General features: G+C 59.6%; 1 protein-coding gene across 2 annotated transcripts in view; it reads left to right on the top strand.

Moving 5' to 3' along the window:
- The window catches only part of CTNNA1 (catenin alpha 1), a 114,243-nt gene that overhangs the window by 38,245 nt on the left and 52,005 nt on the right, over nt 1-23,993 (top strand). For both annotated transcript variants that reach the window (XM_029053079.1, XM_029053080.2), the window contains exons 5-7: nt 460-579; nt 4,696-4,962; nt 6,668-6,871. In XM_029053079.1, the coding sequence (XP_028908912.1) occupies nt 460-579; nt 4,696-4,962; nt 6,668-6,871 (591 nt within the window). The remainder of the gene's footprint in view (nt 1-459; nt 580-4,695; nt 4,963-6,667; nt 6,872-23,993) is intronic.

Below are 23,993 nucleotides of genomic sequence, written 5' to 3'. Positions count from 1 at the left end.
GCCGTACGACCTCGGGCAAGTCGCTTCACTCCTCTGGGCCTCCCTTCCTTCGTCTGGAAAACGGGGATTGAGACTGTGGGCCCTGTGGGGGGCACGGACTGGGTTCAAGCTGCTAAGCTTGGATCTAGCCCGGCGCTGAGTACGGTGCCGGTCACGTCGTGAGCGCTTAACAAATACCATTTAAAAAAATAAAATAAACATTGGTCTGACTCCGCTGGTGGTGTTGGAGGTTTTTGCAGCCGGACTCGAACGGCCCGTTCTCCTAGAACCCAGCGGGGGGCCGGGAGCGAGAAGTCTCCCTCGACCCTCTCCCGTATTATTCGCAAGAACACACAGCCCCCTCTACCCCCCAAAACCCCGGGTCGACCAACCCTCACGAAGGGGGACGGGGCAGGTTTCGGAGGGCCGGTGCGTGGAAATGCGGCTCTGTTACTCAAAAGCCTTTGCCCCGACTTGTAGGTGGAGGAAGGAATCTTGAAGCTGAGGAACGCCGGCACGGAGCAAGATCTGGGCATTCAGTATAAAGCCCTGAAACCCGAAGTGGATAAACTGAGCATCATGGCGGCCAAAAGACAACAGGTGCGGTACATGATTTAAGAGGCCGTGAAAGAGTTTCGCGGCCCCGGCCGGGAGGAGGGAGGTGGTCCCGAGGGGAACCTCTCCGTCGAGCTCTCCCCACCGTGAGCTTCATCCTTTCCTTGGGGCGCCCAGCGGTTCCGTAATGTAGGTTGGGGCTGGGCGGGTGCTTTCGGTCAGTCGGTGCTCTATTTGAGCGCTTCCCATTTGTTAAAATAGATTCTGGAGAGGGGGCCTCTATCGATGTTAATAGTGCTAATATCAATTGGGGTGTTTGCTCAGCGCTTAACCGTGTGCCAGGCGCTGCGTTAGAGCGGATACCGGGCTTGGACACGGTCCCCGTCCCACCTGGGGCTCACTCCCTTCGGCCCCGTTTTACAGGTGAGGGAACTGAGGCCCAGCAAAGTAAAGCGACTTGCCCGAGGTCACGCGGCGGAGCCAGGATAAGGACCCGGGTCTTGCTGGCGCCCGGGCCCCGGGCTCTACCCACGAGGCCTAAATTGCCAAGCCGCCTCCCCCACCCCGGCTTTTCTAGGAAAGGCTGAGTTCCCGCTCAGCCGTTCGGTAATCTCGGTCAATATGGCAGACTTCCCCGAGCCCCCGATAGCCTTTAAAAGACGAGGGAGATTGACTTTGTCTAATGCTCCCGACGCCGCGGCTCGTTGGGTCGGAGTGGGGTAAATGTCAGTCGGGGTGGAAAAAGGGAAGTCGGGTGAGCGATCCGGAGAGTTGGCAACCCGGTCCGGTCTCTCCGTGGGATTATGCAGCCTTACTAGTGTTTGACGATAGCAAAACCGCCAGAATGTCATTTGCCGTTGTGTGTTGATTCAGCAGCGAAGAGGAGGAGGAGAACATGGGTGAAGCACAGTTAGCAAACGTCTGGAGAGACCGGGGCGTGTGCGGCGGGGTTTTTTAATCCTATTTTTGTCGTCGGTCTGCGCGGCGAGGAGCCGGCGGAAAGAGACGCGGCCGATGTAGAGTCTCCGACTGCGCGCCGCGTCACGGGCAAGACTCCAAAAGGCCCCCAGCGATAGCGAAAGCCCTGAAGCGGAGGAAGCTTTGCGCTCTCCCGTTTAGAAGTTTCTCCTGGGTTTCCTCCGTAATTGCTTGCCTCTCCGGTTGGCTGCCTCGGCCTCTGATTAGCTGTCCTTTTCTTCTCCCTTTCAAGCATTTAAGGAACCCTCCCGGTGCCCCCCACCCCCCTTTCTTCCTGGTGTTTGTCAAGCGCTCACTACGTGCCGAGCACCGTTCTTACAATATGCCGAGCACTCTTCTAAACGCCGGGCTAGATCATCGTAATAATTTCGGTTTTTAAGCCCTTGCGGTGTGCCGAGCGCCGTCGCGAGTGCCGGGGTAGATGATAATAGTAACGATCGCGATCTCCGTTAAGCGCGCGCTGTGTGGGAAGCGCTGGGGTAGATCCGGGGTCGCCGGGTTGGACACGTTACCTGTCCCACGTCGGGCTCAAAGTCTTAACCCCTATTTTGCGGATGGGGTAACCGAGGCACGGAGGAGTCAGGTGGCCCGCCCGGGGTCACCGAGCAGACTCGTGGCCGAGCCGGGATTAGAACCCACGGCCGCCCGGGTTGTAGCCGCCGAGCCGCTTCCTCCGCGGGGAAGCTGGGCCGCCGTAGGGCCTCCGCGGGCGGGGAGCTGGGCCTCGGTAACAGCAGCCATCAGTAGGATGAAAGTTCAGGAGTCTCCTGGAGGGAGGGAGGAAGGAGGAGTGCGGAGGAGTGGGAGTGCGGGGGAGGAAGAGGCCTTGGGAAGGGCGGGAGGGGCCGGGGAATGATTATCGGCAGCGACAGGCTGTAATGTCGGGGCGAGGCCCGTTCCCCGGGGAGGTGAGTCAGCGACGGTGCAGGATTTACCCTCGGACCGCGCTTGTCTCGGGAGGCCGTCGTCGCCGGAGTATCGCCGAACCTTCGGAACGGAAGGCCCGGCCCCCCGGGGGGAATCGGCCGGCCCGTGGACCGGCCGGAGGTCCAACGTTGGAAGGGCGTGAGGGGAAGGCCGGGAATAGCAACCCCGATAAAGCCTCTGGCCGACGCGCGGCTTGGCTGGCCGTCGGACGGGGCGGGGCGCCCGGGTGCGGGTGCTAGGGCGGAGCTCGGGTGGGCGGGGAGGGAGAGGGAGGCTGACTCAGAAGAGACAGAGGGAAGGGAGGGAGGTTCAGAAGAGACAGAGAGAGATCTCCGCGACGATTCCCAGGCCGACCCTTGCCGTCCCCGGCCCATCTGGCCCTCCCCGGGGGGGCCCGGCCGCCCACCGCGTGGAATCTCCCGGCTCCCACGGAGGAGTCCTCCCGGTCCCCGGGCAGCCTCCCTGTAGTCCTCTGGAGGTTCACGGTCGTTCGTTCGATCGTATCGATTGAGCGCTTGCTGTGCGCACAGCACTGTACTGAGCGCTTGGAATGGACGATTCGGCAACGGAGACGATCCCTGCCCATCGACAGTCCAATCGATCCGGCGCTAAGAGGGGTGCGTGAGTGGGGTTGGGGGGAGAGGTGGACCCTTGGCTTTATTTAGTAGGGTCCTGCTAAGCCGTTCTCCATTCTGAACGATCAAGGCTTTAACGGCCAGGAACCGGCCTTCGAAAACAGCCGCAGAGGGTATTTTTTCCTCCTGTGGGTTCCGTGTTGCGGCAGGAAAAGAAGAGCCAGTCGGACCAGACTGGTGTAATTCGAAAGGGAGTCGCCGGAGAAACCTGCCTCAGCAAGCCCCGTCCCCCGCCGCTTCTGGGGGACCGGGCCTCCGCTCTGGTTCGAATCCCTCCGAAGCAGAGTTTGAGCATTCACCCCCCGGCGGGGCTTCCTCACGCTTGTCAAATCCAAGAAATTCCGGGTGGCCGCGGCTCACCGTCGGGGCTTTCGCCTGTTTTTTTTCAGTTCTGTGTGAAAATCTGTGGTGGGCGGGCCCTCTCCGTATCCGAGGAGGCGGGCCAAGTCCCGTAGGTTATTTCCGTCGTGCCGGAGTAAGCGACGTGGTCATCGCTTACTCCGTGCTGAGCGCCGGGCTAGATGCGAGATCATCAGGTGCTGTCGGTGTGAGGTGGGGGCGAACAACCAGTGACCGTGAGCTCGTTGTGGGCAGGGAAGGTGTTTGCCGAGTCTGTTGTATTTTACTCTCCCGGGCGCTTAGAACGGCGCTCCGCACACAGTAAGCACTCAGTAAATGGCGTCGGTTGGACGTGGTCTTGTGACACAGCCAGGGTTGCTTAGTTGATCACGGTCTTTAATAAGAATGGTTTTTGTGGAGCGCTTACTACGTGCCAGGCCCTGAACTAAGCGCTGGGGTGGTTACAGGCAGATCGGGTTGGACACGGTCCCTGTCCCAAGTGGAACTCCCGGTCCCGATCCCCATCTTCCAGATGAATAATAATAATGATCATAATGTTGGTATTTAAGTGCTTACTATATGCAGAGCGCCGTTCTAGGCGCTGGGGGGAGATACCGGGTCATCAGGTTGTCCCACGTGAGGCTCACGGTCTTGGTCCCCATTTGACAGATGAGGGAACTGAGGCACAGAGAAGTGAAGTGACTTGCCCACAGTCACACAGCTGACCAGTGGCAGAGCCGGGATTCGAACCCATGACCCCTGACTCCCAAGCCCAGGCTCGTTCCACTGAGCCACGCCGCTTCCCTATAATTCTGGTGTTTAAGCGCTCACTGTGTGCCGAGCACTTTTCCAAGCGCTGGGGTAGATACGGGATAATCAGGCTGTCCCACGTGAGGCTCACAGTCTTCACCCCCATTTGACAGATGAGGTCACCGAGGCACCGAGAAGTGAAGTGACCGGCCCAAGGTCACACAGCTGACAAGCGGCGGGGCCGGGATCAGAACCCACGACCTCTGACTCTGGAGCCCGGGCTCTTTCCACCGAGCCTCGCCGCTTCTCTGTACGCGCCCGAGGTCACCCAGCAGACCGGAGCCGGGATCAGAACCCAGGTCCTTCTGCCTCCCAGGCCCGGGCTCTACCCCCTAGGCCCCGCTGCTCCCTGGTCAGTTCAGTTGCGTCGTCCTCTCCCAAGCGTCCAGTCCAGCGCCCCGCCAGCGCGGGGGCCGCCGCCGGACGGACCGGCGGCGTCCTCACTCCCCTCCCGCCTCCCTCCCCGTCGCAGGAGCTGAAGGACGTCGGCCACCGCGACCAGATGGCGGCGGCCCGCGGGATCCTGCAGAAGAACGTCCCCATCCTGTACACGGCGTCGCAGGCCTGCCTGCAGCACCCGGACGTGGCCGCCTACAAGGCCAACCGCGACCTGATCTACAAGCAGCTGCAGCAGGCCATCACGGGCATCTCCAACGCGGCCCAGGCCACGGCTTCCGACGACGCCTCCCAGCAGCAGGGCGCCGGCGGAGAACTGGCCTACGCCCTCAACAACTTCGATGTAAGTCGAGGCCGGCGGCGCGGGGCCCCTCCGGATGCGGGAATGGGCGCCTCGACACGCCCGCCCTCCCCCCCCCCCCCCCGCCTCCCCTCTCCGCTCTCCTCCTCCAACCCAGCCCGCACCCTTGGCCCCTCTGATGCCGACCCTTCTCGCCGTCCCTCCGCCTCGCCGCCGCCCTAATCGTGACGGAGATGACGACGGTGGCGTTCGGCGAGCGCCCGCCGTGCGCCGAGCGCCGTTCTGAGCTCTGGGGGAGATGCGGGGTCACCGGGTGGTCCCCCGCGGGGCTCACGGTCTTCATCCCCGTTTGACAGATGAGGCCACTGAGGCCCAGAGAAGTGAAGCGACCTGCACGCGGTAAGCGCTCGGTAAATACGACGGACCGACCGGCTGACAGCCTTGGTAGCCATCGTGACTTCTGGCGTAGGGGGCCCGTTGACGCTAGTGAAGCGCGGACGCTCCTTTTGCGGGCTGGGGTTCATTCATTCATTCAGCAGTCTCTATTGAGCGCTTACTCTGTGCAGAGCACTGTAGCGAGCGCTTGGAATGGACAAATCGGCAGCAGATACAGACAGTCCCTGCCCATTGACGGGCTTACGGTCTAATCGGGGGAGACGGGCGGACAAAAACAGCGTCCTTGGGCGAAGCTCCCTCGGTTGAACGTCGAAGACGAGGCCCTCCCTCGTCTTTTAGAGTCAATCTCCGGGTAGCGATTCGGGCTTAATCCACCCGTCGTAGGTAGCGAGCGCTTACTTTGGGTGTAGAGCACCGAACTCGGTGGTTGGGAGAGTATTACGGGACACCGAATGGGAGTTGGTAGCCGTGTCCCCTGCCCACGGGGAGCTGACGGTCCAGAGGGGAAGACGGCTATTCAAAGCAAGAGATGACAGATATTTCTTCGATAGGACAGGTGAGCGCTGTGGAGCTGAGGGGAAGGGCGAATAAAGGGAGCGGAGCAGGGCGCCGCAGACGGGAGTGGGAGAAGAGGAAATGAGGGTGGGAGTCAGGGAAGGCCGCCCGGAAGAGATGTGCCTTTAATCAGGCCTTGGAAGTTGGGGCTCCGGGGAGAAAAGGAGCGCCGTTCCCATTCGGCGTCCAAGATGCACCTCGTGCTGAGGAAATTGTCGGTGCGCTCTGTTTTTTTCAAGTGGCTGGGGTCGAGGGCAGGTGAAACTTTACCATGATTGGATTTGATTGCGGAGCCTCGAGTCTATTCTGCGAGACTCGGCGGCGGAGACGTGAGAAACAGATTCGTCGCCCGTAAGGGTCGATGAACCCCCTCGGTTGAGGAGGTGCAGACGACAAGTCGGAGCGTGATTTAATTGCACGCGACAGCTGTACCGGTCGGTGTCGTCCGTACGGGCCGACGGGCTGATCCCCACAGAGCCCCTCGCCCGGATCTGATCTCCCCCGACGGACGCGTGTGACGTTTTCGGCTACGTGCCGCCTCCCCCTCCCCCCCCAACTCCGCCCTTGGCCGAGTTTAGGTTGCCGATTTACGCGATTTCCAGAAATGACCTGCTGCTGAGTCTGCGAGGCGGTGTCTCTCTCACCCTGGAATTCCCCCTTCTGGAAAAGTTACCGTGTCAGGGACCCTAACTTTCATCGTCTCTCCCCGGGCGGCGGCGGCGTCTCCGGGGAACCGATTTTTTGCGGGACGGGAACGACTCAAAGCGGCCCTCCCGTTTCCTTCTCCCCCGCCCAGAAGCAAATCATCGTGGATCCCCTGAGCTTCAGCGAGGAGCGCTTCCGGCCGTCCCTGGAGGAGCGCCTGGAGAGCATCATCAGCGGAGCCGCCCTGATGGCCGACTCGTCCTGCACCCGAGACGACCGGCGGGAGCGTATCGTCGCAGAGTGCAACGCGGTGCGCCAGGCCTTGCAGGATCTACTGTCGGAGTACATGGGGAACGTGAGTACCGCTCTCGAAAGCAGAAGCGTTCCCGCGTCGTCGTCCCCCGCCCCGGGACCCCCTCCCGGCGCAGCGGTCGAGTAGCCGTCCCGCTGAAGGTGGGGGAGCGGCATTCAGCCGGACCCGGATCCGGCCCGCTGCCGTTAGCCGGGACGGTTTCGGGCCCGTGCGGTGGAGCGGCGGGCTCCTCTTTCCGTATCGGTGATCTCCTGGCGCGTGGCCTGACTCTCCGGGGGGATTTAAGCACTTCGAGAGGCGGGGAGAGAGCCGAGCCGTTCGTGGGAGACGTGGTAGCGCGTTGCCGTGGGCGGAAGCCCCCTCCGTTTTCCCCCCAGAATCCTCCGGCGGTCTCCCCCGAGCGCCCTACTTACCCGGCCGAGAACGGCCTCCCGCGGTCCGGAAAGCCCCGGCTCTCTTTGGAGCCGAAGCTCGGCGAGAATCGGTGGGGGCGGGCGGTGGGGAAGACGGCGTCGGGGACCGGCCGAAACGAACCCGCCAGGGCCCCGTGGGACGGCCCCGCGTTGGCCTCTTCGGTCCCCCGAGCTCCCCTGGGCGACCCTCGCCGGGGCCTTCTCGGATGGCAGAGGACAACTCTAGGTAGGCGGGCGGGCGGCTAAATGAACGCTCCTCGTCCGTACCGAGCGAGCCCCTTCTCAATTCCGAGCACGGGGGCGCAACCTCGAAAGTCAGTCAGTCGTATCTATTGTGCGCTTACTGTGTGGGAGCGACCTTGAGGTGACTTCTCCGTGCCTCAGTTACCTCCTCTGTAAAACGGGGATTAAAAGTGTGAGCCCCACGTGGGGCAACCTGGTCACCCCGGATCTACCCCCAGCGCTTGGAACGGTGCTTGGCACATAGTGAGCTCCACGGTAATACGATATAACAGTCGCATTCCCTGCCCACAGCGAGCTCACAGGCTAGAGGGAAAGTGGGAGTCGGCGTATCTGCCCCTTGAGGGAGCGTGCCCGTGCCCGAGGGGGGATTTTAGGGCACGAGGAGAATCGCGACGGTGGTCACTCCCAGTCGGCCCCGATCTTTTCACACTGGGAGCGAGTGGGGATGGGCCTGGGCGGAGCGTGACCCCAAGACCGCACCGGTGGCCCGCCCTACATGGGGCCTCATTAGTTACTTTATCTTGGAGATTGTCTTGCTCCGTCCCCCTATGCTGCCGTGGGCATGGATTGGGCCCCATTAGATTGAGCGTAAAATAGCTGTCCACTTTGAGAGTAGAATAATCGGTCACTTCCCCGCCCGGGGACCGACGACTTGGAAGACCCCACGGCTCCTCCTGCCCCATATGATGACGGTTCTTCCTTCTTTTGCGCCGAATGTCACGTTCCCTGCCTTTGCGCGGCCACGTTTTCCCGTCACCGATCTAAAGACCGCTCAGTCACTCGATTAAATCCTCCTCGCGTCCCCTTGCGTCGCAGCGGGAGGACCGGGTAACCCGTTTAAATTGAGCGTCTCGGGAGAAAGGGTGACTGGGACTTGTTTCTGTCATTTTGAAAAACGTATTACTTGGGGGTTTTTTAACCTGCTGTTCGCCCCACGCCTTCCCTCCGGCAAACGCCTCACTTGGTTCCGTGCGTCCCGGAGAGGCCGGTGGTGAGTCTCGAAGGTAAATTCTGTGGGTGGAGATGAATGCATTCTCTTATTTATCTTATTTCTACCACATTGTGAAATTAGTGAAGCATACTGATTTTTTTTTTTTAAGCCGTTGCCATGTTGTAACTGGAGCCAGCCTCCCTCAGAAAAATGAGATTAGAGGCTCAGTGAAATCAAGTGGAAAAAGCAGTTGATAAGTCTCGGTGAAAATACGGGACACATTTAAAAATCCCTATCTGAGCTCGAAAATCTCCGGAGTCACCGGTGAAGAATGAATCGGACCGACGGGGTCTTAAACCCGTGGTCTCCCGAGGAGGAACCAGATGTCTTTCTTATTAAATCTCAAACGGCGGCCTTTTCCACGCCGGGTCCGACGTGGCGGGCGCGGAACGCCGTGGGACCCCCGTGTGTTTCCCTCCTCCCCTGCCCGGACTCCCTCAGGTTTCGCCTTCGCTCTCCCCCAACGGATACGGGCTCGCCCCGTCTCCCAGACGCCGGAGGTCCCCAGAAAGTCAGTCACTCTCTCGTGTTGCGTACCTTCCCTCCGTCGAGGCCTCACGCCATCTTAGCCCGGAACTCAGCCCTCCCCGTGCCCTCCGCCCTTCCCGCCCCGCGAGGGCTTCCGGAAAGATGTCTGCCTCGGTTCCTCGTGAGGAAGTGGCGTCCGGCCCCGCAGGACGACCCCCCCCCCCCCCCCAACCCGCGTCCCCTCCCGAGGCCTCCACCCGCAACGGCTTCGTCCGGGCGTCAGAGCGGGAGGGACGTGGGAAGGGAGCGATGCGGGCCGGCGTCCTGACCGGTACCACCCCAGAGCCGCCGGCGGGAGGACAGGGACAGGGCCCCGGGGGAGACGGAGACGTGGGATACCTCCCGTGTCCCAGAGGAAGGCTCGGCGCGAAGGCGTCCGGCGGCCCCCCCCCCCCTTTCCGAACCGCTTCCGGCGGAGTCTTTTGGATCCCGTCCCTCCGTGACTCAGGGAGGGCCAGTCAGGGCGCTCGTCGTTCGCCAGAAAGCATCTCCAACCAGGAGGTACGACTGCTTTTCCTGCAACCGGAACCTCTCTCTCCCCGGGGGGCCAAAATCGGAGCAAAAGCACATTTGCGGCATCCGGGCCCGTCCCGGTCAAAGCAGCCGTTTCAGTCAGTCGATCGAATTTGTTGAGCGCCGACCGTGGGCAGAGCGCTGGACCGAGCACCTGGGAGAACGGAATAAAGCCAGGCACGTTCCGTGCCCACGGGGAGCTTACGGTCCAGAGGGGGAGACGGGCATTAATGTAAATAAATAGATGCCGACACGAGTGCTGGGGAGTAAAGGAGGCAAGGCAGGGCGACGCAGAAGGGAGCGGAAGAGAAAGAAAGGAGGGATGAGTCGGGGAAGGCTTCTCGGAGGAGGCGGGCCTTCGATGAGGCTCTGAAGGGAGGGGACGGTCACCGTCAGACACGAAGAGGGAGGCCGTAGGCGGGACGTGGGCCAGAAATCAGCTCATTCTAATGAGAATTAGAAGCTCATCCTAACGAGAACGCTAATTCCGTTATAGCGTACCCTCCCAAGCACCCAGTACGCCGATCTGCACACGGTGTTTGATAAACAGGATTGATCGAGATAGGTGAGATGGCCGTCGGAGAGGAACGAGACCCCCACCCCCCCAGCCTCTCCCGGCGGCAACGCGTCGGCCGGGCGGAGCGTCGCGGACCGCCTGGGTTAAGCGAGTTGGCTGTCTCCCGCGGACTTGAGAGTCCCCCGTGCCGGCCGCTGCCAGAGAAATTTTCTCGGCTTTTGTGCCGGCCCCACCGCGAGCTCTCTATAGCCCACGCCGAAGCCTCAGATTTGCAAGCGCGCTGGTTGCCGGCTCCTCTAGCTTTCTCCCCCATCCGTCTCGTCTGTCGCGGCCCGTCCGAGTACCGCGATTCGGGGAAATGACGCGAGCGAAGGAGATTGCGTCTGGAGTCGTTCGAAAATGGTCCGTCCCCCCCCCCCCAAGCCCTGCGGATTTCTTATGCAAGGGTGGACGCTGGCCGAAGGAGGCGGGTCTTAAAACAGTCTCCTGCAGAATCTCTGACCCCCCCCCCCCCCAAGAAATTCGGAGAACATCCCCTTCCAAAATTCCTCTCGCTTTGTAAGGTCTCACAGCAAGGGAGGGTTAACGATCGGGGAAACAGCGTTCGTTCATTCAGTCGTATTTATTGAGCGCTTGCTATGTGCAGAGCACTGTACTAAGCGCTTGGAACGTCGAATTCGGCAACAGATAGAGACCGTCCCTGCCCAAAGACGGGCTCACGGTCTAACCGGGGGAGCCAGACGGACAAAACCGAGACGACATCATCACGATAAATAGAATCGAGGGGATGGATATCTCATCAACAAAATAAATAGGGTAATAAAAATATATCCAAATGAGCACAGTGCTGAAGGGAGAGGGGGAGGGGCAGAGGGAAAGGGGGCTTGGCTGAGGGGAGGTGAAGGGGGGGGGCCGAGAGGGAGCAGAGGGAAAGGGGAAGCTCAGTCTGGGAAGGCCTCTTGGAGGAGGTGACCTCTCAACAGCAGGCCGTAGTGGCTGGGTCACAGGCCCGGGAGTCAGGAAGTCGGGCTCCAAATCCCGGCTCCGCCACTTGTCTGCTGTGGGGCCGTGGGCAAGTCCCTTCCTTTCTCTGTGCCTCAGTTACCTCATCTGTAAAGTGGGGATTAAAACCGTGAGCTCGCTGTGGGCGGGGCGGGGCTTAGAGCAGTGCTCGGCACGTAGTGAGCGCTTCGCAAGTCCCGTCACGAAGCCTCTCACTCTCCCGCCCGCCGGAGTGGAGCCGTCATCCCGAGGTCGGGCACGGGCCCCGTCCCGCGCGGGGGCGACTCCCCTGGGCCATCCAGAATACTGATGTTGGTATTTGTTAAGCGCTTACTGTGTGCAGGGCACTGTTCCGAGCGCTGGGGTAGGCACGGGGGAATGAGGTTGTCTCACGTGGGGCTCTCAGTCTTAATCCCCATTTTACAGATGAGGGAACTGAGGCACAGAGAAGAGAAGTGACTCGCCCACAGTCACGCAGCTGACAAGCGGCAGAACCGGGATTCGAACCCGTGACCTCTGACTCCAAAGCCCGTGCTCTTTCCGCCGAGCCACGCCGCTTCTAGCCGGCGGTGGGGCCGAACGCCGGCGGTGCCCTGCGGAACTCCCGGTCCAGCGGTGGTCTGAGCCGCGGGTCTCGGACCCAGAGGCTCCCGTCCCCTCACCCCCTGCCTGATGTGCATTCAGGAACCCCCGCGGGACGCGGGCGGGAAAGATAAGGGATCTCTTCCGACTAAATAGACGGCGCGTCGTGCTTCTTCACCCCCCTCTTCGATTTTAATTATCTTGAATTACGACTGTCTTTATATTTGAGATATGCTCGGAGGCTTATCGTTTATAAGAAAAATCTAATAAGTGTTGGAGTCGCTCCGATCCGTCTCCCTCCCTCCCTCCCCCCCTCCTGAAAACAAGCCCACCTCAGTTCGGGGGACGACGGGAGCAACGTGGCTCAGTGGAAAGAGCCAGTCGGAGGTCGCGGGTTCTGATCCCGGCTCTGCCCGCTTGCCAGCTGTGTGACTTCGGGCGAGTCACTTGGCTTCTCTGGGCCTCGGTTCCCTCATCTGGAAAATGGGGAGCCCCACGTGGGACGACCTGATCCCCCCCCAGCGCTTAGAACGGTGCTTCGCACATAGTAAGCGCTTAACAGATGCCATCGTTATTATCCCCCCCCCCCCCCACTCAGAGAAATTAAAAGATACAATAGCAGCAACGGCGATATTAAGCGCTGAGCACCGTACTGAGCGTTGGGGTAGATGCGAGATAATCGGATCCCACGCGGGATGGCAGTAGGACAGAGAAGAGGCGTGGCGCCCCCATTTGGCAAAGGAGGGAACTGAGGCCCAGAGAAGTGAAGTGACTCGGCCCAGGCCACACAGCGCTGCTCGGACTCCCGGGCCCGGGCGCTTTCCACCGGGCCACGTCGCTTCGCCATCGAGGAATTTACCACCTCGAGGCGGGAGACCGACAGCTGTAGGCTTGGGGACATAGTAGGGTCTGTAATAGGGGGTGTCGTGAGGGGAGCGGCCATTTTAAGTGTCCAGTGACATTCGGGGGATGTAAATTGGAGGAGATGTGATCTCAGAAGAATAATAATGACGTTGGTATTTGTTAAGCGCTTTACTAGGTGCACTGTTCTAAGCGCTGGGGTAGATACAGGGTCATCAGATTGTCCCACGTGAGGCTCCCGGTCTTCACCCCCATTTTCCAGATGAGGGAACCGAGGCCCAGAGAAGTGTAGCGACTTGCCCCCGGCCCCCCAGCTGCCAAGGGGCAGAGCCGGGTTTCGAACCCGTGACCTCTGACTCCCAAGCCCGGGCTCTTTCCACTGAGCCACGCTGCTTCTCTGGGCTTCGAAGGTGGGGAGAGATTCATTCACTGTCACATAAGGTGGGGCCCTTACGCCAGTCATCGAAGAATTCGGTCGCGCGGTAAGGGGAGGAGAAGAGAAACGGGTGGAGGAGGAAGAGGGAGACAAAGAGGGCATTTGAGGCCCAGCCTTTTCCGGGTGCTGCGGGCTTTAGGTTGTCAGTGGATGACAGCCGTGCCCTCCCTCCCTCTTTATTGGACTCCCCGGAGAGCTCAGTACACTCCCTGTGTCTACTGAGCACTTGGGAGAAGAAAATAGGACGGAGTCGGCAGACGCGTTCCCTGATGCCGCCGAGGCCCAGAGCCATCACGGGCTGAGCAACACCCTCCCGCCCCCACCCCCTTCCGGGTCCCCGAAGGTTCCATAAATTTAGGTCCCGGGGATGGTGTGGGGCACAGATGGGACACGCAAGAGCTCAGCAGTGATCTGTGGCCGTTCACTCGCGCTGCGCCATCCCCCACGACTCCTCGGGGCCGAATTTACCCGCCCCTCCGAGGAGGGAGAACGTGGAGTTCGTTATAAAGTGAAGACGCGGGCGGTGACGCCCGTAATTCGTTCCTTGAAAGTTCAGATTCCAGCCACGCGCACCTGTCATTCAAGGTTCTTCAATATACTGCGACGTCAGTGTACAGTAGAAGGACGTTGGGTTGGTTTTTTTGCCCTTTTTTTTTTTTTTTTCCCCCCCGGGCTTCAATTTCTTGTAGTCTGGCCCAGACAAGTAAAATCTTGTGATTAAGGAAATCGATCCAAAACTTCAATCAGAAAGGCAACTTCAATCAAAAGGTTAGGTTTTCGTGTTTTTCCTAGCAGTACTAAATTTTGGCTTCTCATTTCATTGCGAAGTCCCCATCCCCTCCACGCCCGCCGCTTCGGTCAGGCACGTCTCCCGCTGCCGGGCTCCAGAGGCGTGAAGCGCGGACCGGGGTGCGCGTTCGCGTGTGCCCGTGGGGGCGCGCGTCACGCCGCCTTGTTTTTCCCCGTCCCCTCTCTCCGACGCATCAGCACCCCTCCGCTTCCTCGCACAGTGAGTGCCGCCTCGCCTGGCCTGAGCCGGAGCCCGACGGTGAAGACGGGAGCGGATCCCCTCCCACGGAGGTGAGGGAGACCAGCGTGGCTTCTCATTCCAGCTCCGAGGCCACCCTGGGGCGGGGTTGGGCTCGGGGGCCGCGGCCACCTGCCCGACGCCGGCCCCCGGCCCCTCCTGCGGGCCCGGGGGAAGCCGGCGGTGGGCGGGTCTGGGGACCACGAGCCCCATCTAGTCCGGCTTCTGGAGCCCGAGTTTCCCAGTCCGGCGCCGAGCTTATCCACGCACGCTTAGTTGATGTCAGGCAGCCCTGCTTCTCTGCCTTTCTCCTCCTCCCTCTCCCTCCTTGCCCCCCACCTCTCTTTCTCTGCCCGCTTTTCTGTCTCTGCCTGACTCCCTCCCCCTTCCCTCCCCCACCACCTCCCCTCTCTCTCCCCGTCCCTGCCCGCCTCTCTGGTTTTTTGCCGTCCCCCCTTTCTCCCCTCCCCGAAGCTCTGCTGGGCTCCCGTCCCCTCGTCGTCCAACTGCAGCAGATGGGCAGTTTTTGCAGGGAGAGGAACAAAACGGAACCGGAGTCCAGGGGGCCCAGTGCGTGGGAAGGTATTTATGAAAACGTGTAGGGAAGATAAAGGGAAAATAATTTCAAGGGTGATCAGCTTTCGTGGGAATCCCCAACGCGGCTCCGAAAACCTCGTCGGGCGACTCCGCGGTAACCTTCGGAGCTCTCCCCGAGTCGGAGCCGGGAACCCGGCTGCGGCCGCGACCGATCCGAAGTTTCTCCCGGCCGGCTTCCCGCCCCGCCGTGAATGACAGCCGTCCCCGCCTGGGCCGGGAGCGCCCGCCGTTGAGGTCAGGGGGCCCGGATTCCAGCCCCCAGCGGCCGTGGCGGTCTCCCGACCGGGTGGGGACCCTCCGTGGCTCGGCGCTGCTCGTCCTCACTGCCCGGGAAGCCGCGGCCTAGTGGAAAGAACCCGGCCCTGGGAGTCTGGGTTCTAATCTCTGCCCACTGGGAGCTGATAGTCAAGAGCCTCAACGGTAATAATAATAATGATGGAATTTGTTAAGCGCTTACTGTGTGCCAGGCACTGTACCGAGCACTAGGGCGAGTACAGACTAATCAGGTTTGATTACAGTCCCTGTCGCTCGCGGGGTTCACGGTCTTAATCCCCGTTTTAAAGAGGAGGTCACCGAGGCACGGGAAGGTCTAGCGACTTGCCCCAGGGCGCACGGTAGACAAGCAGTAGAGCCGGGATCAGAACCCAGGTCCTCTTGAAGATTCCCCCGCCCGGAATACGGATAACGTGCGTCTGCTTGCATACGTTCGTCTGGATGTCTAGATAAGTGAATCGAATCCGTTTTCCCACGTAGGACAGGGTGTCCTACCTGCTGTGTCAAAGGAAGCTGGGCCCTTGAAGGAACCTTTGCCCGGATGAATATTTGCTGTCTTCTATAGTTACTGGCTGTCTGTTTAAATTGTAAAATATTGCAGAAGAACATAAGGCATGTCATTAAAGGGCCGGGGAAACGGCGCGGCCTAGCGGAAGGAGCCCGGGGCCCGGGAGTCGGAGGACCTGGGCCCTGAGCTCGGCTGAGCCCCGTGTCTGCCGGGCGACCTTGGACGAGTCACTTCACCTCTCCGGGCCTCAGTTCCCTCATCTGCAAAATGGGGATTCAACCCCGGCCTCCCTCCTACTTTGCTTGTGTCGTGGGGGACTTGATTATCTTGTCTTCAGCCCGGTGCTTAGTCTGGTGCTTGGCAGTGCTTAAATGCTTAAGAAATTCAATTATTACTATTGTTATCATCATCATTACAATCCCTCCAGTTGAGGATTCTGTTGTTTTATTTATTCCGGAATAAATACAGTTAACCTACTCCTGAGATGACACTCTCTCTCTACTTCACACGGGGAGAGCACGCACCCATCTAGTACGGGGCTCGTGGGCCCGATCCTCATTTTCCACATGAGATAACTGAGGCCCAGAGAAGTGAATAGGCTTGCCCGAGGACAAGTGGCGGAGCTGGGATTAGGACCCGTGACCTTCCGACTCGTAGCCCCGGGCCCTATTCACTCTGCCGCGCTGCTTCCCGATGCCTTCGTGTCCCTTCATGGGGCGGAGTCTGATTGCTCCCCGCTGGTGTGAGCTTTTCATTCAATCCTTCAGTCGTATTTACCGAGTCCCTACTGTGTGCAGAGCACTGTACTTACTGAGCGCTTGGGAGAGTGTGATGCAACGCTATAAAAGCACGTTCCCTGCCCACAACGAGTTTACAGGGTTGGGGGGGGGGGGGCAACAGACGTGAATAGAAAGCAGTAAATGACAGATAAGTGGACATAAATGGTGTGGGGCTGGGAGGGATCAAGTCAGGGCGACGCAGAAGGGAGCGGGAGAAGAGAAAAGGAGGGTTTAGGGAAAGGCTTTTGGAGGAGATGTACCTTTAATAAGGCTTTGAAGAGGGGCAGAGTGATTGTCCGTCTTGCCTCGAGCCGGTGGCTTTAATCCCCGATTCTTAATCCTCTTGGCTTTCAGCATTCAGACCGACATGTTTGCCTGGGCGGGGTTCCCCTCCCTGCAAGACGGTCACGCGGAGGAGGGGATCCTTCGATCAATTATCGGATGGTGAATTTCATTCCCGCAGAAGTCACCATTGACGACTTGGTCCGTTCCTCCCCCCAACTTAGGTTTTTTTGGTCTTGGTTTTGTTTTTCTATAATATTTCCTAAGCGCTTCCTCCGTTCCAGGCACCGTCCTAAACTCTGGGGTAGATCCAAGCTAACGAAGACAGGCACCGTCCCTGTCCCCCGTTAATCCCCATTTTACAGATGAGGGAAGGGAGGCCCTGAGAGGTCACTCGGCAGACATGTGGCAGAGCAGGGATTGGAACCCGGGTCCTCCCGACTCCCGGATCCAGGGTCTGTCCGTTAGGCCACGCTGCTTCTCGAGCTCACGTTCCGCGGGCCTCAACGAGCTTAGTCTAGAGGGGGAGACCGGCGTGAAAAGAAATTTCAGATATGGATAGAAGTGTTGTGAGGTAGATAAAGGGCGCAAATCCAGGTGGCAGGACGATGCAGAAGGGAGAGGGTCCTTACATTAGTTTGCTTCATCATTTCCCCCCCGACTTAACTTTTCAGCGTGAGAATGTTATATTGTATTCTCCCAAGCATTTAGTAACGCAGTAAGCGCTCAATAAATACCATAGAACGATCGATGGAGCATCCATCTCCTCCTCCGATGCCGCTTCCCCTCTCCGTTGGCCTGTCGTTCATTTGAAAGTCCGTTTCCCCCCACACGACTAGATTTTAAGCTCCTCGAAGGCCGGCGTCATAATCGTGCCTACCGACTGTACTGTTCTCTCCCAAGTGTTTACTTCGGAGCTCCGCGTACCGTAAGCGCCGGAGAAATGCCATGAATTGAGCCCTCTCGATCTCTTCGCTGACACGGGTGGGCTCGTCCTGGCCATTCTCTTCAAAACAACTGTGTTGGGCCTCAAAGCGTTACGTGACTACGGGAATCGTCGACCCGATCGCCTAATTCCCCGTCCCTCCGTCGCCCCAGCCTCTCCCAGAGTGGGAAGGGCGTGGCGGAGATTTAGCGCCGAAGGACTTCAGGGGTCGCGCGGAGACCCAAAGAGCGCTTAGAACGGTGCTCTGCACATAGTAAGCGCTTAAATACCGACATTATTATTATTATTATTATCATCCGCCGGTTTTCCGTTGCCCGCCGGGCTCGATCTTCGCGAAGAAGTGAATCCACCTCAGCGATCGGCCCCCGTTTCCGTCCCGCTTTTAACCGTGGGGCGTCTTGGGGCTTCTGCAGTCTAGTAGAAAGTCAATTATCTAAACTGGCCGCTGTCCCAAATAGTTCAGATAATGGGACGCTGGGATAATGAGCCAAATTTGGTGTGACTAACTCCGGGGGCATCCAATTTTGTTGGGCATCCAAACGTGTCTCGGCTCAGACGATCGGGGGGCGGGGCGGGGGGCAGAGAGAGAGCGCTTCATTACTATCGGTTGGGTTTTCCTCTTAAAGGCTTTCACCACTTTTTCGGTGCTGTGTCCTCCACAGCAGCACTGAGAGCCCTGGGAACCTATTATTATTATTATCGCATTTAAGCGTTCACTGTGTGTCTAGAACTGTATTCAGCACTGGGGTGGACAGGAGACAAATCGGGTCTCACACGGGGCTCAGTAGGAGGAAAAACAGCGGTCGAATCCTCGTTTTGCTGCAGAGGGGACTCAGGCCCAGTGAAGTGACTTGTCCAAGGTCACACAGCCCGGCGGAGCAGGGATTGGAACCCAAGTCCTCGGATGCCCGGCCTCTTTCCACTGGGGCACGCTGTTCCCCCCCCGTTGGGAGACGTTAAGGGGAAGGAGCGAGGCGCGCGGCTAGCCAACGGAGGGGAAGAGAGGAAGCCCTCTCGCCCCTCTTCCCAGTAGCCTCTGCTTGTGCGGCACCCTCCCGGGGCGCCGGCATCGGCGAGAAACTCCTCGTGCCCGCCCCGGAGTTCCCGATGACCGAGCCACGCCCGCATGGACTCGGAGTAACTTCTTCATACCTCCGCACGCACCCCCCGCGACCGTTCTTCCTCCTCTGCCCACCCGACGACCCCGGCCGTGCTCCCACCAATTCCCTTCCCTTCCTCTGTGCTCGTTCCCAAGCCCAGCTCTTTAAACCATCTTCCCCGAGCCCCTCCGTCTCCCTCTGCCCCGCTACGGACAGAGGAGAAAGTGTGTGAATCCGCCGGGTCTGAGGTGCAATCACCGTTTGAGCCTCTCTCTCCCCCTCTCGCCGAATTGTTTTCCAGCCGGCTTAGGTTGAGAGCCCTCAGGCCGGGTGCCATTACAGTCTGTTTTGTGCCGCGTCGAGAACTCTTCCACTTGGAAAATAATGAATATTAATAACCAGCAGCACAAGTGTTATCCGGGTGGCAAAATCAAAGGGTACTCCGGGGACGTCAAGCCCGGCTCTCTTCTCTCGTTTCCTTCGGCGCTCTTCATCCCTTGTTCGCCGGTCGGGCCGGGCGCTCCCCGAGGGCTTTTCCCCTCCGTCGGGCCCGGGCACGTCGCCGGCAGCCCGGGCGGACGAGCGGCTCGGCCGCCGAGGCCTGGGAGGGGGCCGGGAGCCACGGGGATGGGGGCCGGCGGGGGTTAAGGTGAAGACGGCAGAATCCGATTAATCGGTCGTGTTTACGGAGCGCTTGCTGTGAGTACTAAGCACTTGGAATTCAGTATAACGATATAACAGACACGGCCCCTGTCCACAAGGCGCTTACAGTCGAGAGGGGGAGACCGGCGTGAATAGAAATAAAGAAATTAGGGATGTGGACCTGATTGCCGTGGGGCTGGGGGTGGCGCGTTATGCGGCGGAAGAGAGTGGGAGAAGAGGAAAGGAGGACTTAGGGAAGGCCTCCTGGAGGCGATGGTCCTTCGGTCACAGTGCCCGGCACAGAGTAAGCACTTAAATGCCAGAGTTATTATTATTATTAAGGCTTTGAAGGTGGGGAGAGTAATTGTCTGGTGGCTGGGGAAAAGGGTGAAAACCGGCCGCCGAGGAAACGTTCAGCCTCCCCTCTTTTATCGCTTCTGCGGTTGTGAGATGGGCCGGCTGTGGCCACCCTGTGGTCTAGTGGCTAGAGCCCAGGCCTGGGAGTCGGAGGGACCTGGGTTCTGATCCTGGCTCTGCCATGTTTCCGTTCGGGCAAGTCACGACACTTCTCAGTGCCTCAGTCCCCTCATCCAGAAAACGGCGATCGAGACCGTAAGCCCCAGGCGGGACAGGGGCCGTGTCCCATTTCCCTGTATCCACCCCAGCGTTCGGTACGGTGCCCGGCACATAATACGTGCTTAACAGATGCCATTGTAAAAGGAGCGAAGCGCTGAACGGACACCACAGCCATCATCGGATGGTCCCACGTTCCCGGCTCTTTCCCCAAAAAAAGGCTTGTGTGGTTTATCAGCCTCCCAAGCCCAACACTCTCCACTTCGGGAGCCAAGTTGATAGTGCCAGGGCAGACTTGTAACCTGCTTAAATAGAAGGAGCTAATTACAGCAAAATGCAAGAAGGTAATTAGAGGAAAACAAAATCTGTGCCTGCAAACCGGGTTAGAGAGTTCAGAAACACAGAGAGGAGGATGACTCGGGTGTTCCTCTGCTCTCCAGGCGGAATCCCGCCCCTGCTCACGCCACGGAAAGCAGCCCGGCCTAGTGGAGAGAGCTCGGGCCTGGGAATCTGAGGGACCTGGCTTCTGATCCTGGCTCCGCCACCCGTCCTCGGGGGGAACGGGTGGGTTAAGCGCTCCGGGTCTCGGTTTCCTCACGTCTGTAAAACGGGGATGAAGACGCCGAGCCCCACGGGGGACGGGGACCGTGGCCAATCCCGATTATCTGGCCTCCACCCCAGCCTTCGGTCCAGCCCTCGGCACCCAGCACGTGCTCCTCAAATACTACTAAAAAAATAGGCAGTGGCGTTAGGAAGTGCAGGCCGAGAAAGGGAAAGGACAGAGTGGTAACGGGCTCGCTTTGGGGGCGGCCACCCGGTGAGGGAGTCAAGGAAGGGTAATGGCGTGGAGGACTCCGGCCCTACCGTTCTTGGAATGCCTCGGCGGCTAGTGGTAGTCACCCGGGTTCCCTGGCTGGTATGGGCGTCACGGCTAAGATTCGAGGAAGGCCGCGGCAAAAGTTGGGGGTGGGATCGGTCGCGGAGCGCTGACTCGGTGCAGAGAGGTGGATGAAACTCTTGGGAGAGTACAGGACGGTTAGCAGGAATATTAATTGAGGTATTAGTTGAGGGATAGGAGAATCAGGTCCCACACGGGGCTCAGAGAGAAGCAGGACTGTCAGCTCCGCGAGGGCGGGGACCTTGTTCTGCCTCCTACTAGGTGCTAAGCTGGCTCAGACTTCAGGAGACGGGGGAGGAAAATCTGGGCCGCATTCATTCATTCCATAGTATTTATTGAGCGCTTACTATGTGCAGGGCACTGTACTGAGCGCTTGGAATGGACAATTGGGCAGCAGAGACCATCCCTGCCCATCGACGGGCCCACAGTCTAATCGGGGGCGACAGCCGGGCAAAGACAAGGCAACTTAATCACAATAAATAGAATCAAGGGGATGGACACCTCATTAACAAAATAAATAGGGTAATAAAAATATATACAAATGAGCACAGTGCAGAAGTGAGGGTTTAGGGCGGGATCAGTTGGACAGTGGCCGAAATGCCACAGTTTAGCACCACGTCCCCCACTCTGAACGTAGAGAAGAAGCGTGTGGCCTAGTGGGCGATGATGATGATCGTTACGGTATTCGTGAAGCGCCTAACTGTGTGCCAGGCACCGTACTAAGCGCCGGGGTGGAGCCCAGCAGATCGGGTTGGACGCAGTCCCTGCCCCACGGGGGGTGCTCACAATCTCCATCCCCATTTTACAGATGAGGGAACTGAGGCCCGTTGAAGTGACTTGCCCAAGGTGACAGAGCAGACAAGTGGCGGAGCCGGGTAGGACTCCCAGGGTAGAATGGGCCGGGAGTCAGAAGTGGCGCGTTTCATTTCAAGGAAATTCTCCAGCAGCCTTAAGCGGGGGGAAGCACCGGAGTCGATCGGCTCATCCGCGGAAACGCTCATTAGAGACCTCTCCAAATGCAAGATTTTCTCCGGTCGACGAGCCCTTCTAGAGAAGGACAAGGTTTTAGAGTTGAAGATGAGGCCCCACAGAGTAATGAGCCAAACGTCTGGAGCTGGGGTGGGAAGGGTCTCCGAATTTGTTTCTCAACCCTCGACGCCCTGCGAAGGCAGCCCACGAGATGGCATTTCCCATCTCGCCTCCTCCGGGTACCGAGATGGTAGGTAGAGTTTCTTTGGTTTCGATTAACGATCGTTCGGCAGCTTTGTCAGAGAGCTTTTTTTCACAGAAACACAGCGGTCCCATTTAGATTCCCGACGGCGAAGTCGGTAATGAATCTCTTGGATAGAAAGCGGCAAATTAAACCTCGTAATAAGGTTCTTTTGTAGGATGTGAGGGAGTAAAATTACCAGGTTGTCACTATTTGGTTCTGTTGCGTTTTTATTTAATGGCTTTCAAACGCGTCACGAAGCTTGACGACGGTCGGCGGTGCAGTTCAGGACTTTCCTAAATGGGCGAAGCTGCCAGAACGGAACCCCACGTTCCGTCGGCCGGGGGCCAGGATAGAGAAAGGGAGGAAAAGGTCGCCCGGCGGGTGAGGGGCCGAGCCGGGATTAGAACCCGGGTCCTTCCGACCCCCAGGCCCGGGCTCCATCCCCTAGGCCCTGCTGCTGCTCCCGTCTGCCGCCTGACCTCGGGCAGGCGGCTTCGCTTCTCAGGGCCTCGGTTTCCACGTCTGAAATGGGGATTAAACACGTAGCCCCGTGTCACGACGTCTTCCGCGGGCCGTCCCCCCGACCCGGCCCGCTCCCCGCGGGCCTTGGGAAACGAGGGGGCGGGCCCCCAAACCTCAGGAGTTTCTGGGGTCACCCAGCCGGCTTTCTCAAAAGGCGTCCGAGGCCTTTGGACTCACCGGCTGGCTGCGAGCGGTCGCCGGCGACGTGCACCGGTCCGTGACCGGGCCTACCGGATAGGTAGCCTCGTGCCCCCGAGGGGCCCCGCCCGCTCGGGCGGCCCCGGGAAGAAACCTTTCTAAAGGACTGGGCTGTCCCGGGTCGCACCTGGGGGCCGCCGTCGTAAAAACCGGCCACTTCACCCGGGGCGGACCTTGGCGACCGGCCCGAGCGTCGCCCGAACCTAACCCTGGCGGGCATCGCTGCCGCCAGCCCAACCGGCGGCCTCGGGCCTCGTCGACGCTTGCGTCCCCTCCCTGCCTCACCACCCTGCCGCCCAACCGTCGCTCTCTTCTCCCCCTGCCCCCAACGCCCGCCACGCGCTTGGCCGGCGGAGCCCAAGCCACGCCGATTCATCTCACTTCTCTGACGGATCTCTCCTGTCGTCTCACAACTCCGTCCGGACCATAGCCAGGCCAGGCAGTCACTCTCTTCTCCCTCGTCGACGACCTTGCCCAAAGTACCCGTGCCAGCCTTCCGGGGGGGCCCACCCACCTCCCCCTTCCCCGTTTTGTAAGGAGGCGGACTTTCTTTTTATCCGAGGCCCAACTCCTCTCCTTCCCCACCCCCCTCCACTTGTCTGACTCTTCCTTCCCTCCTTATGGGAAAAACTGCCTTGCCCCTGTGAGTCTTTCTCTCCCTCTCGTTCTCTCTCTGGTGTTTTCGCTCTCTCTCGTGTTTTCCTTCATTTACCCTGACACGCGGCCAAGCTCGAAGCTCCCGTAGTGCTCGGTTCATCCCCCCTCCTCCCCCCGGAGCCATTCCCTACCTCCCTCCTCCTCCCCGCCCTTCCTCTTCCAACGTGCGACGGTTGCCAGAGCTTTCGGTTCCTTTCCGCCAACTCGTTCCTTGCCTCCCTTTCCAATCTGGAACTCCCTCTCTGAATCCCTGGAAGCTCTTCTCACTTAGATTCCCGGCGAAGGGGTCCCAGCCAAACCCAAAAGCCTCTTTATTTATTTATTTATTTTTTAATTTTTAAAAATTTTTCTGAAACGGTATTTGAGAGTCTCCAGCCGGGTACTGTACTAAGCGCTGGGGTAGATCCGAGCTAATCGGGTCGGACGCAGGCCCTGTCCCACGTGGGGCTCGCGGTCTCGATCCCCATTTTACAGAGGAGGGAACTGAGGCGTAGTGAAGGGACACGGACGGGGTCACCCAGGAGGCGAGCAGCGGAGCCGGGATTGGAATTCAGGTGAGCCAGGTGACCTGAGCATTGGCGTTTTAAGTGGACGGGGCCAGTTGTGGGGAAGGGAGACGATTCAGGAGAGAGACACGCGGGAGCGGGAGGACCGGATGACCGCAGGGGCGGCAGTATCCACGCCCTGCTGGCCCACTGGCTTCCGTGGTTGCCCCGGCCGGGCCTCCGGGACCGGGCGCGGGACGGCGGGGCGGCGACTCTGGAGTGTCTCTCCGCAGGCGTCCGTCGCCAGTCCCCCGCCCCCCTCTGGTTTAAATTTTGAGCCCTCCAATTTCCCAACCGTGGCCACTTGGCCGGCACGTA

Source organism: Ornithorhynchus anatinus, chromosome X2, assembly GCF_004115215.2.
Source record: "Ornithorhynchus anatinus isolate Pmale09 chromosome X2, mOrnAna1.pri.v4, whole genome shotgun sequence".
NCBI lineage: Eukaryota > Metazoa > Chordata > Mammalia > Monotremata > Ornithorhynchidae > Ornithorhynchus > Ornithorhynchus anatinus.
This window is presented reverse-complemented; position numbering and strand designations above follow the sequence as displayed.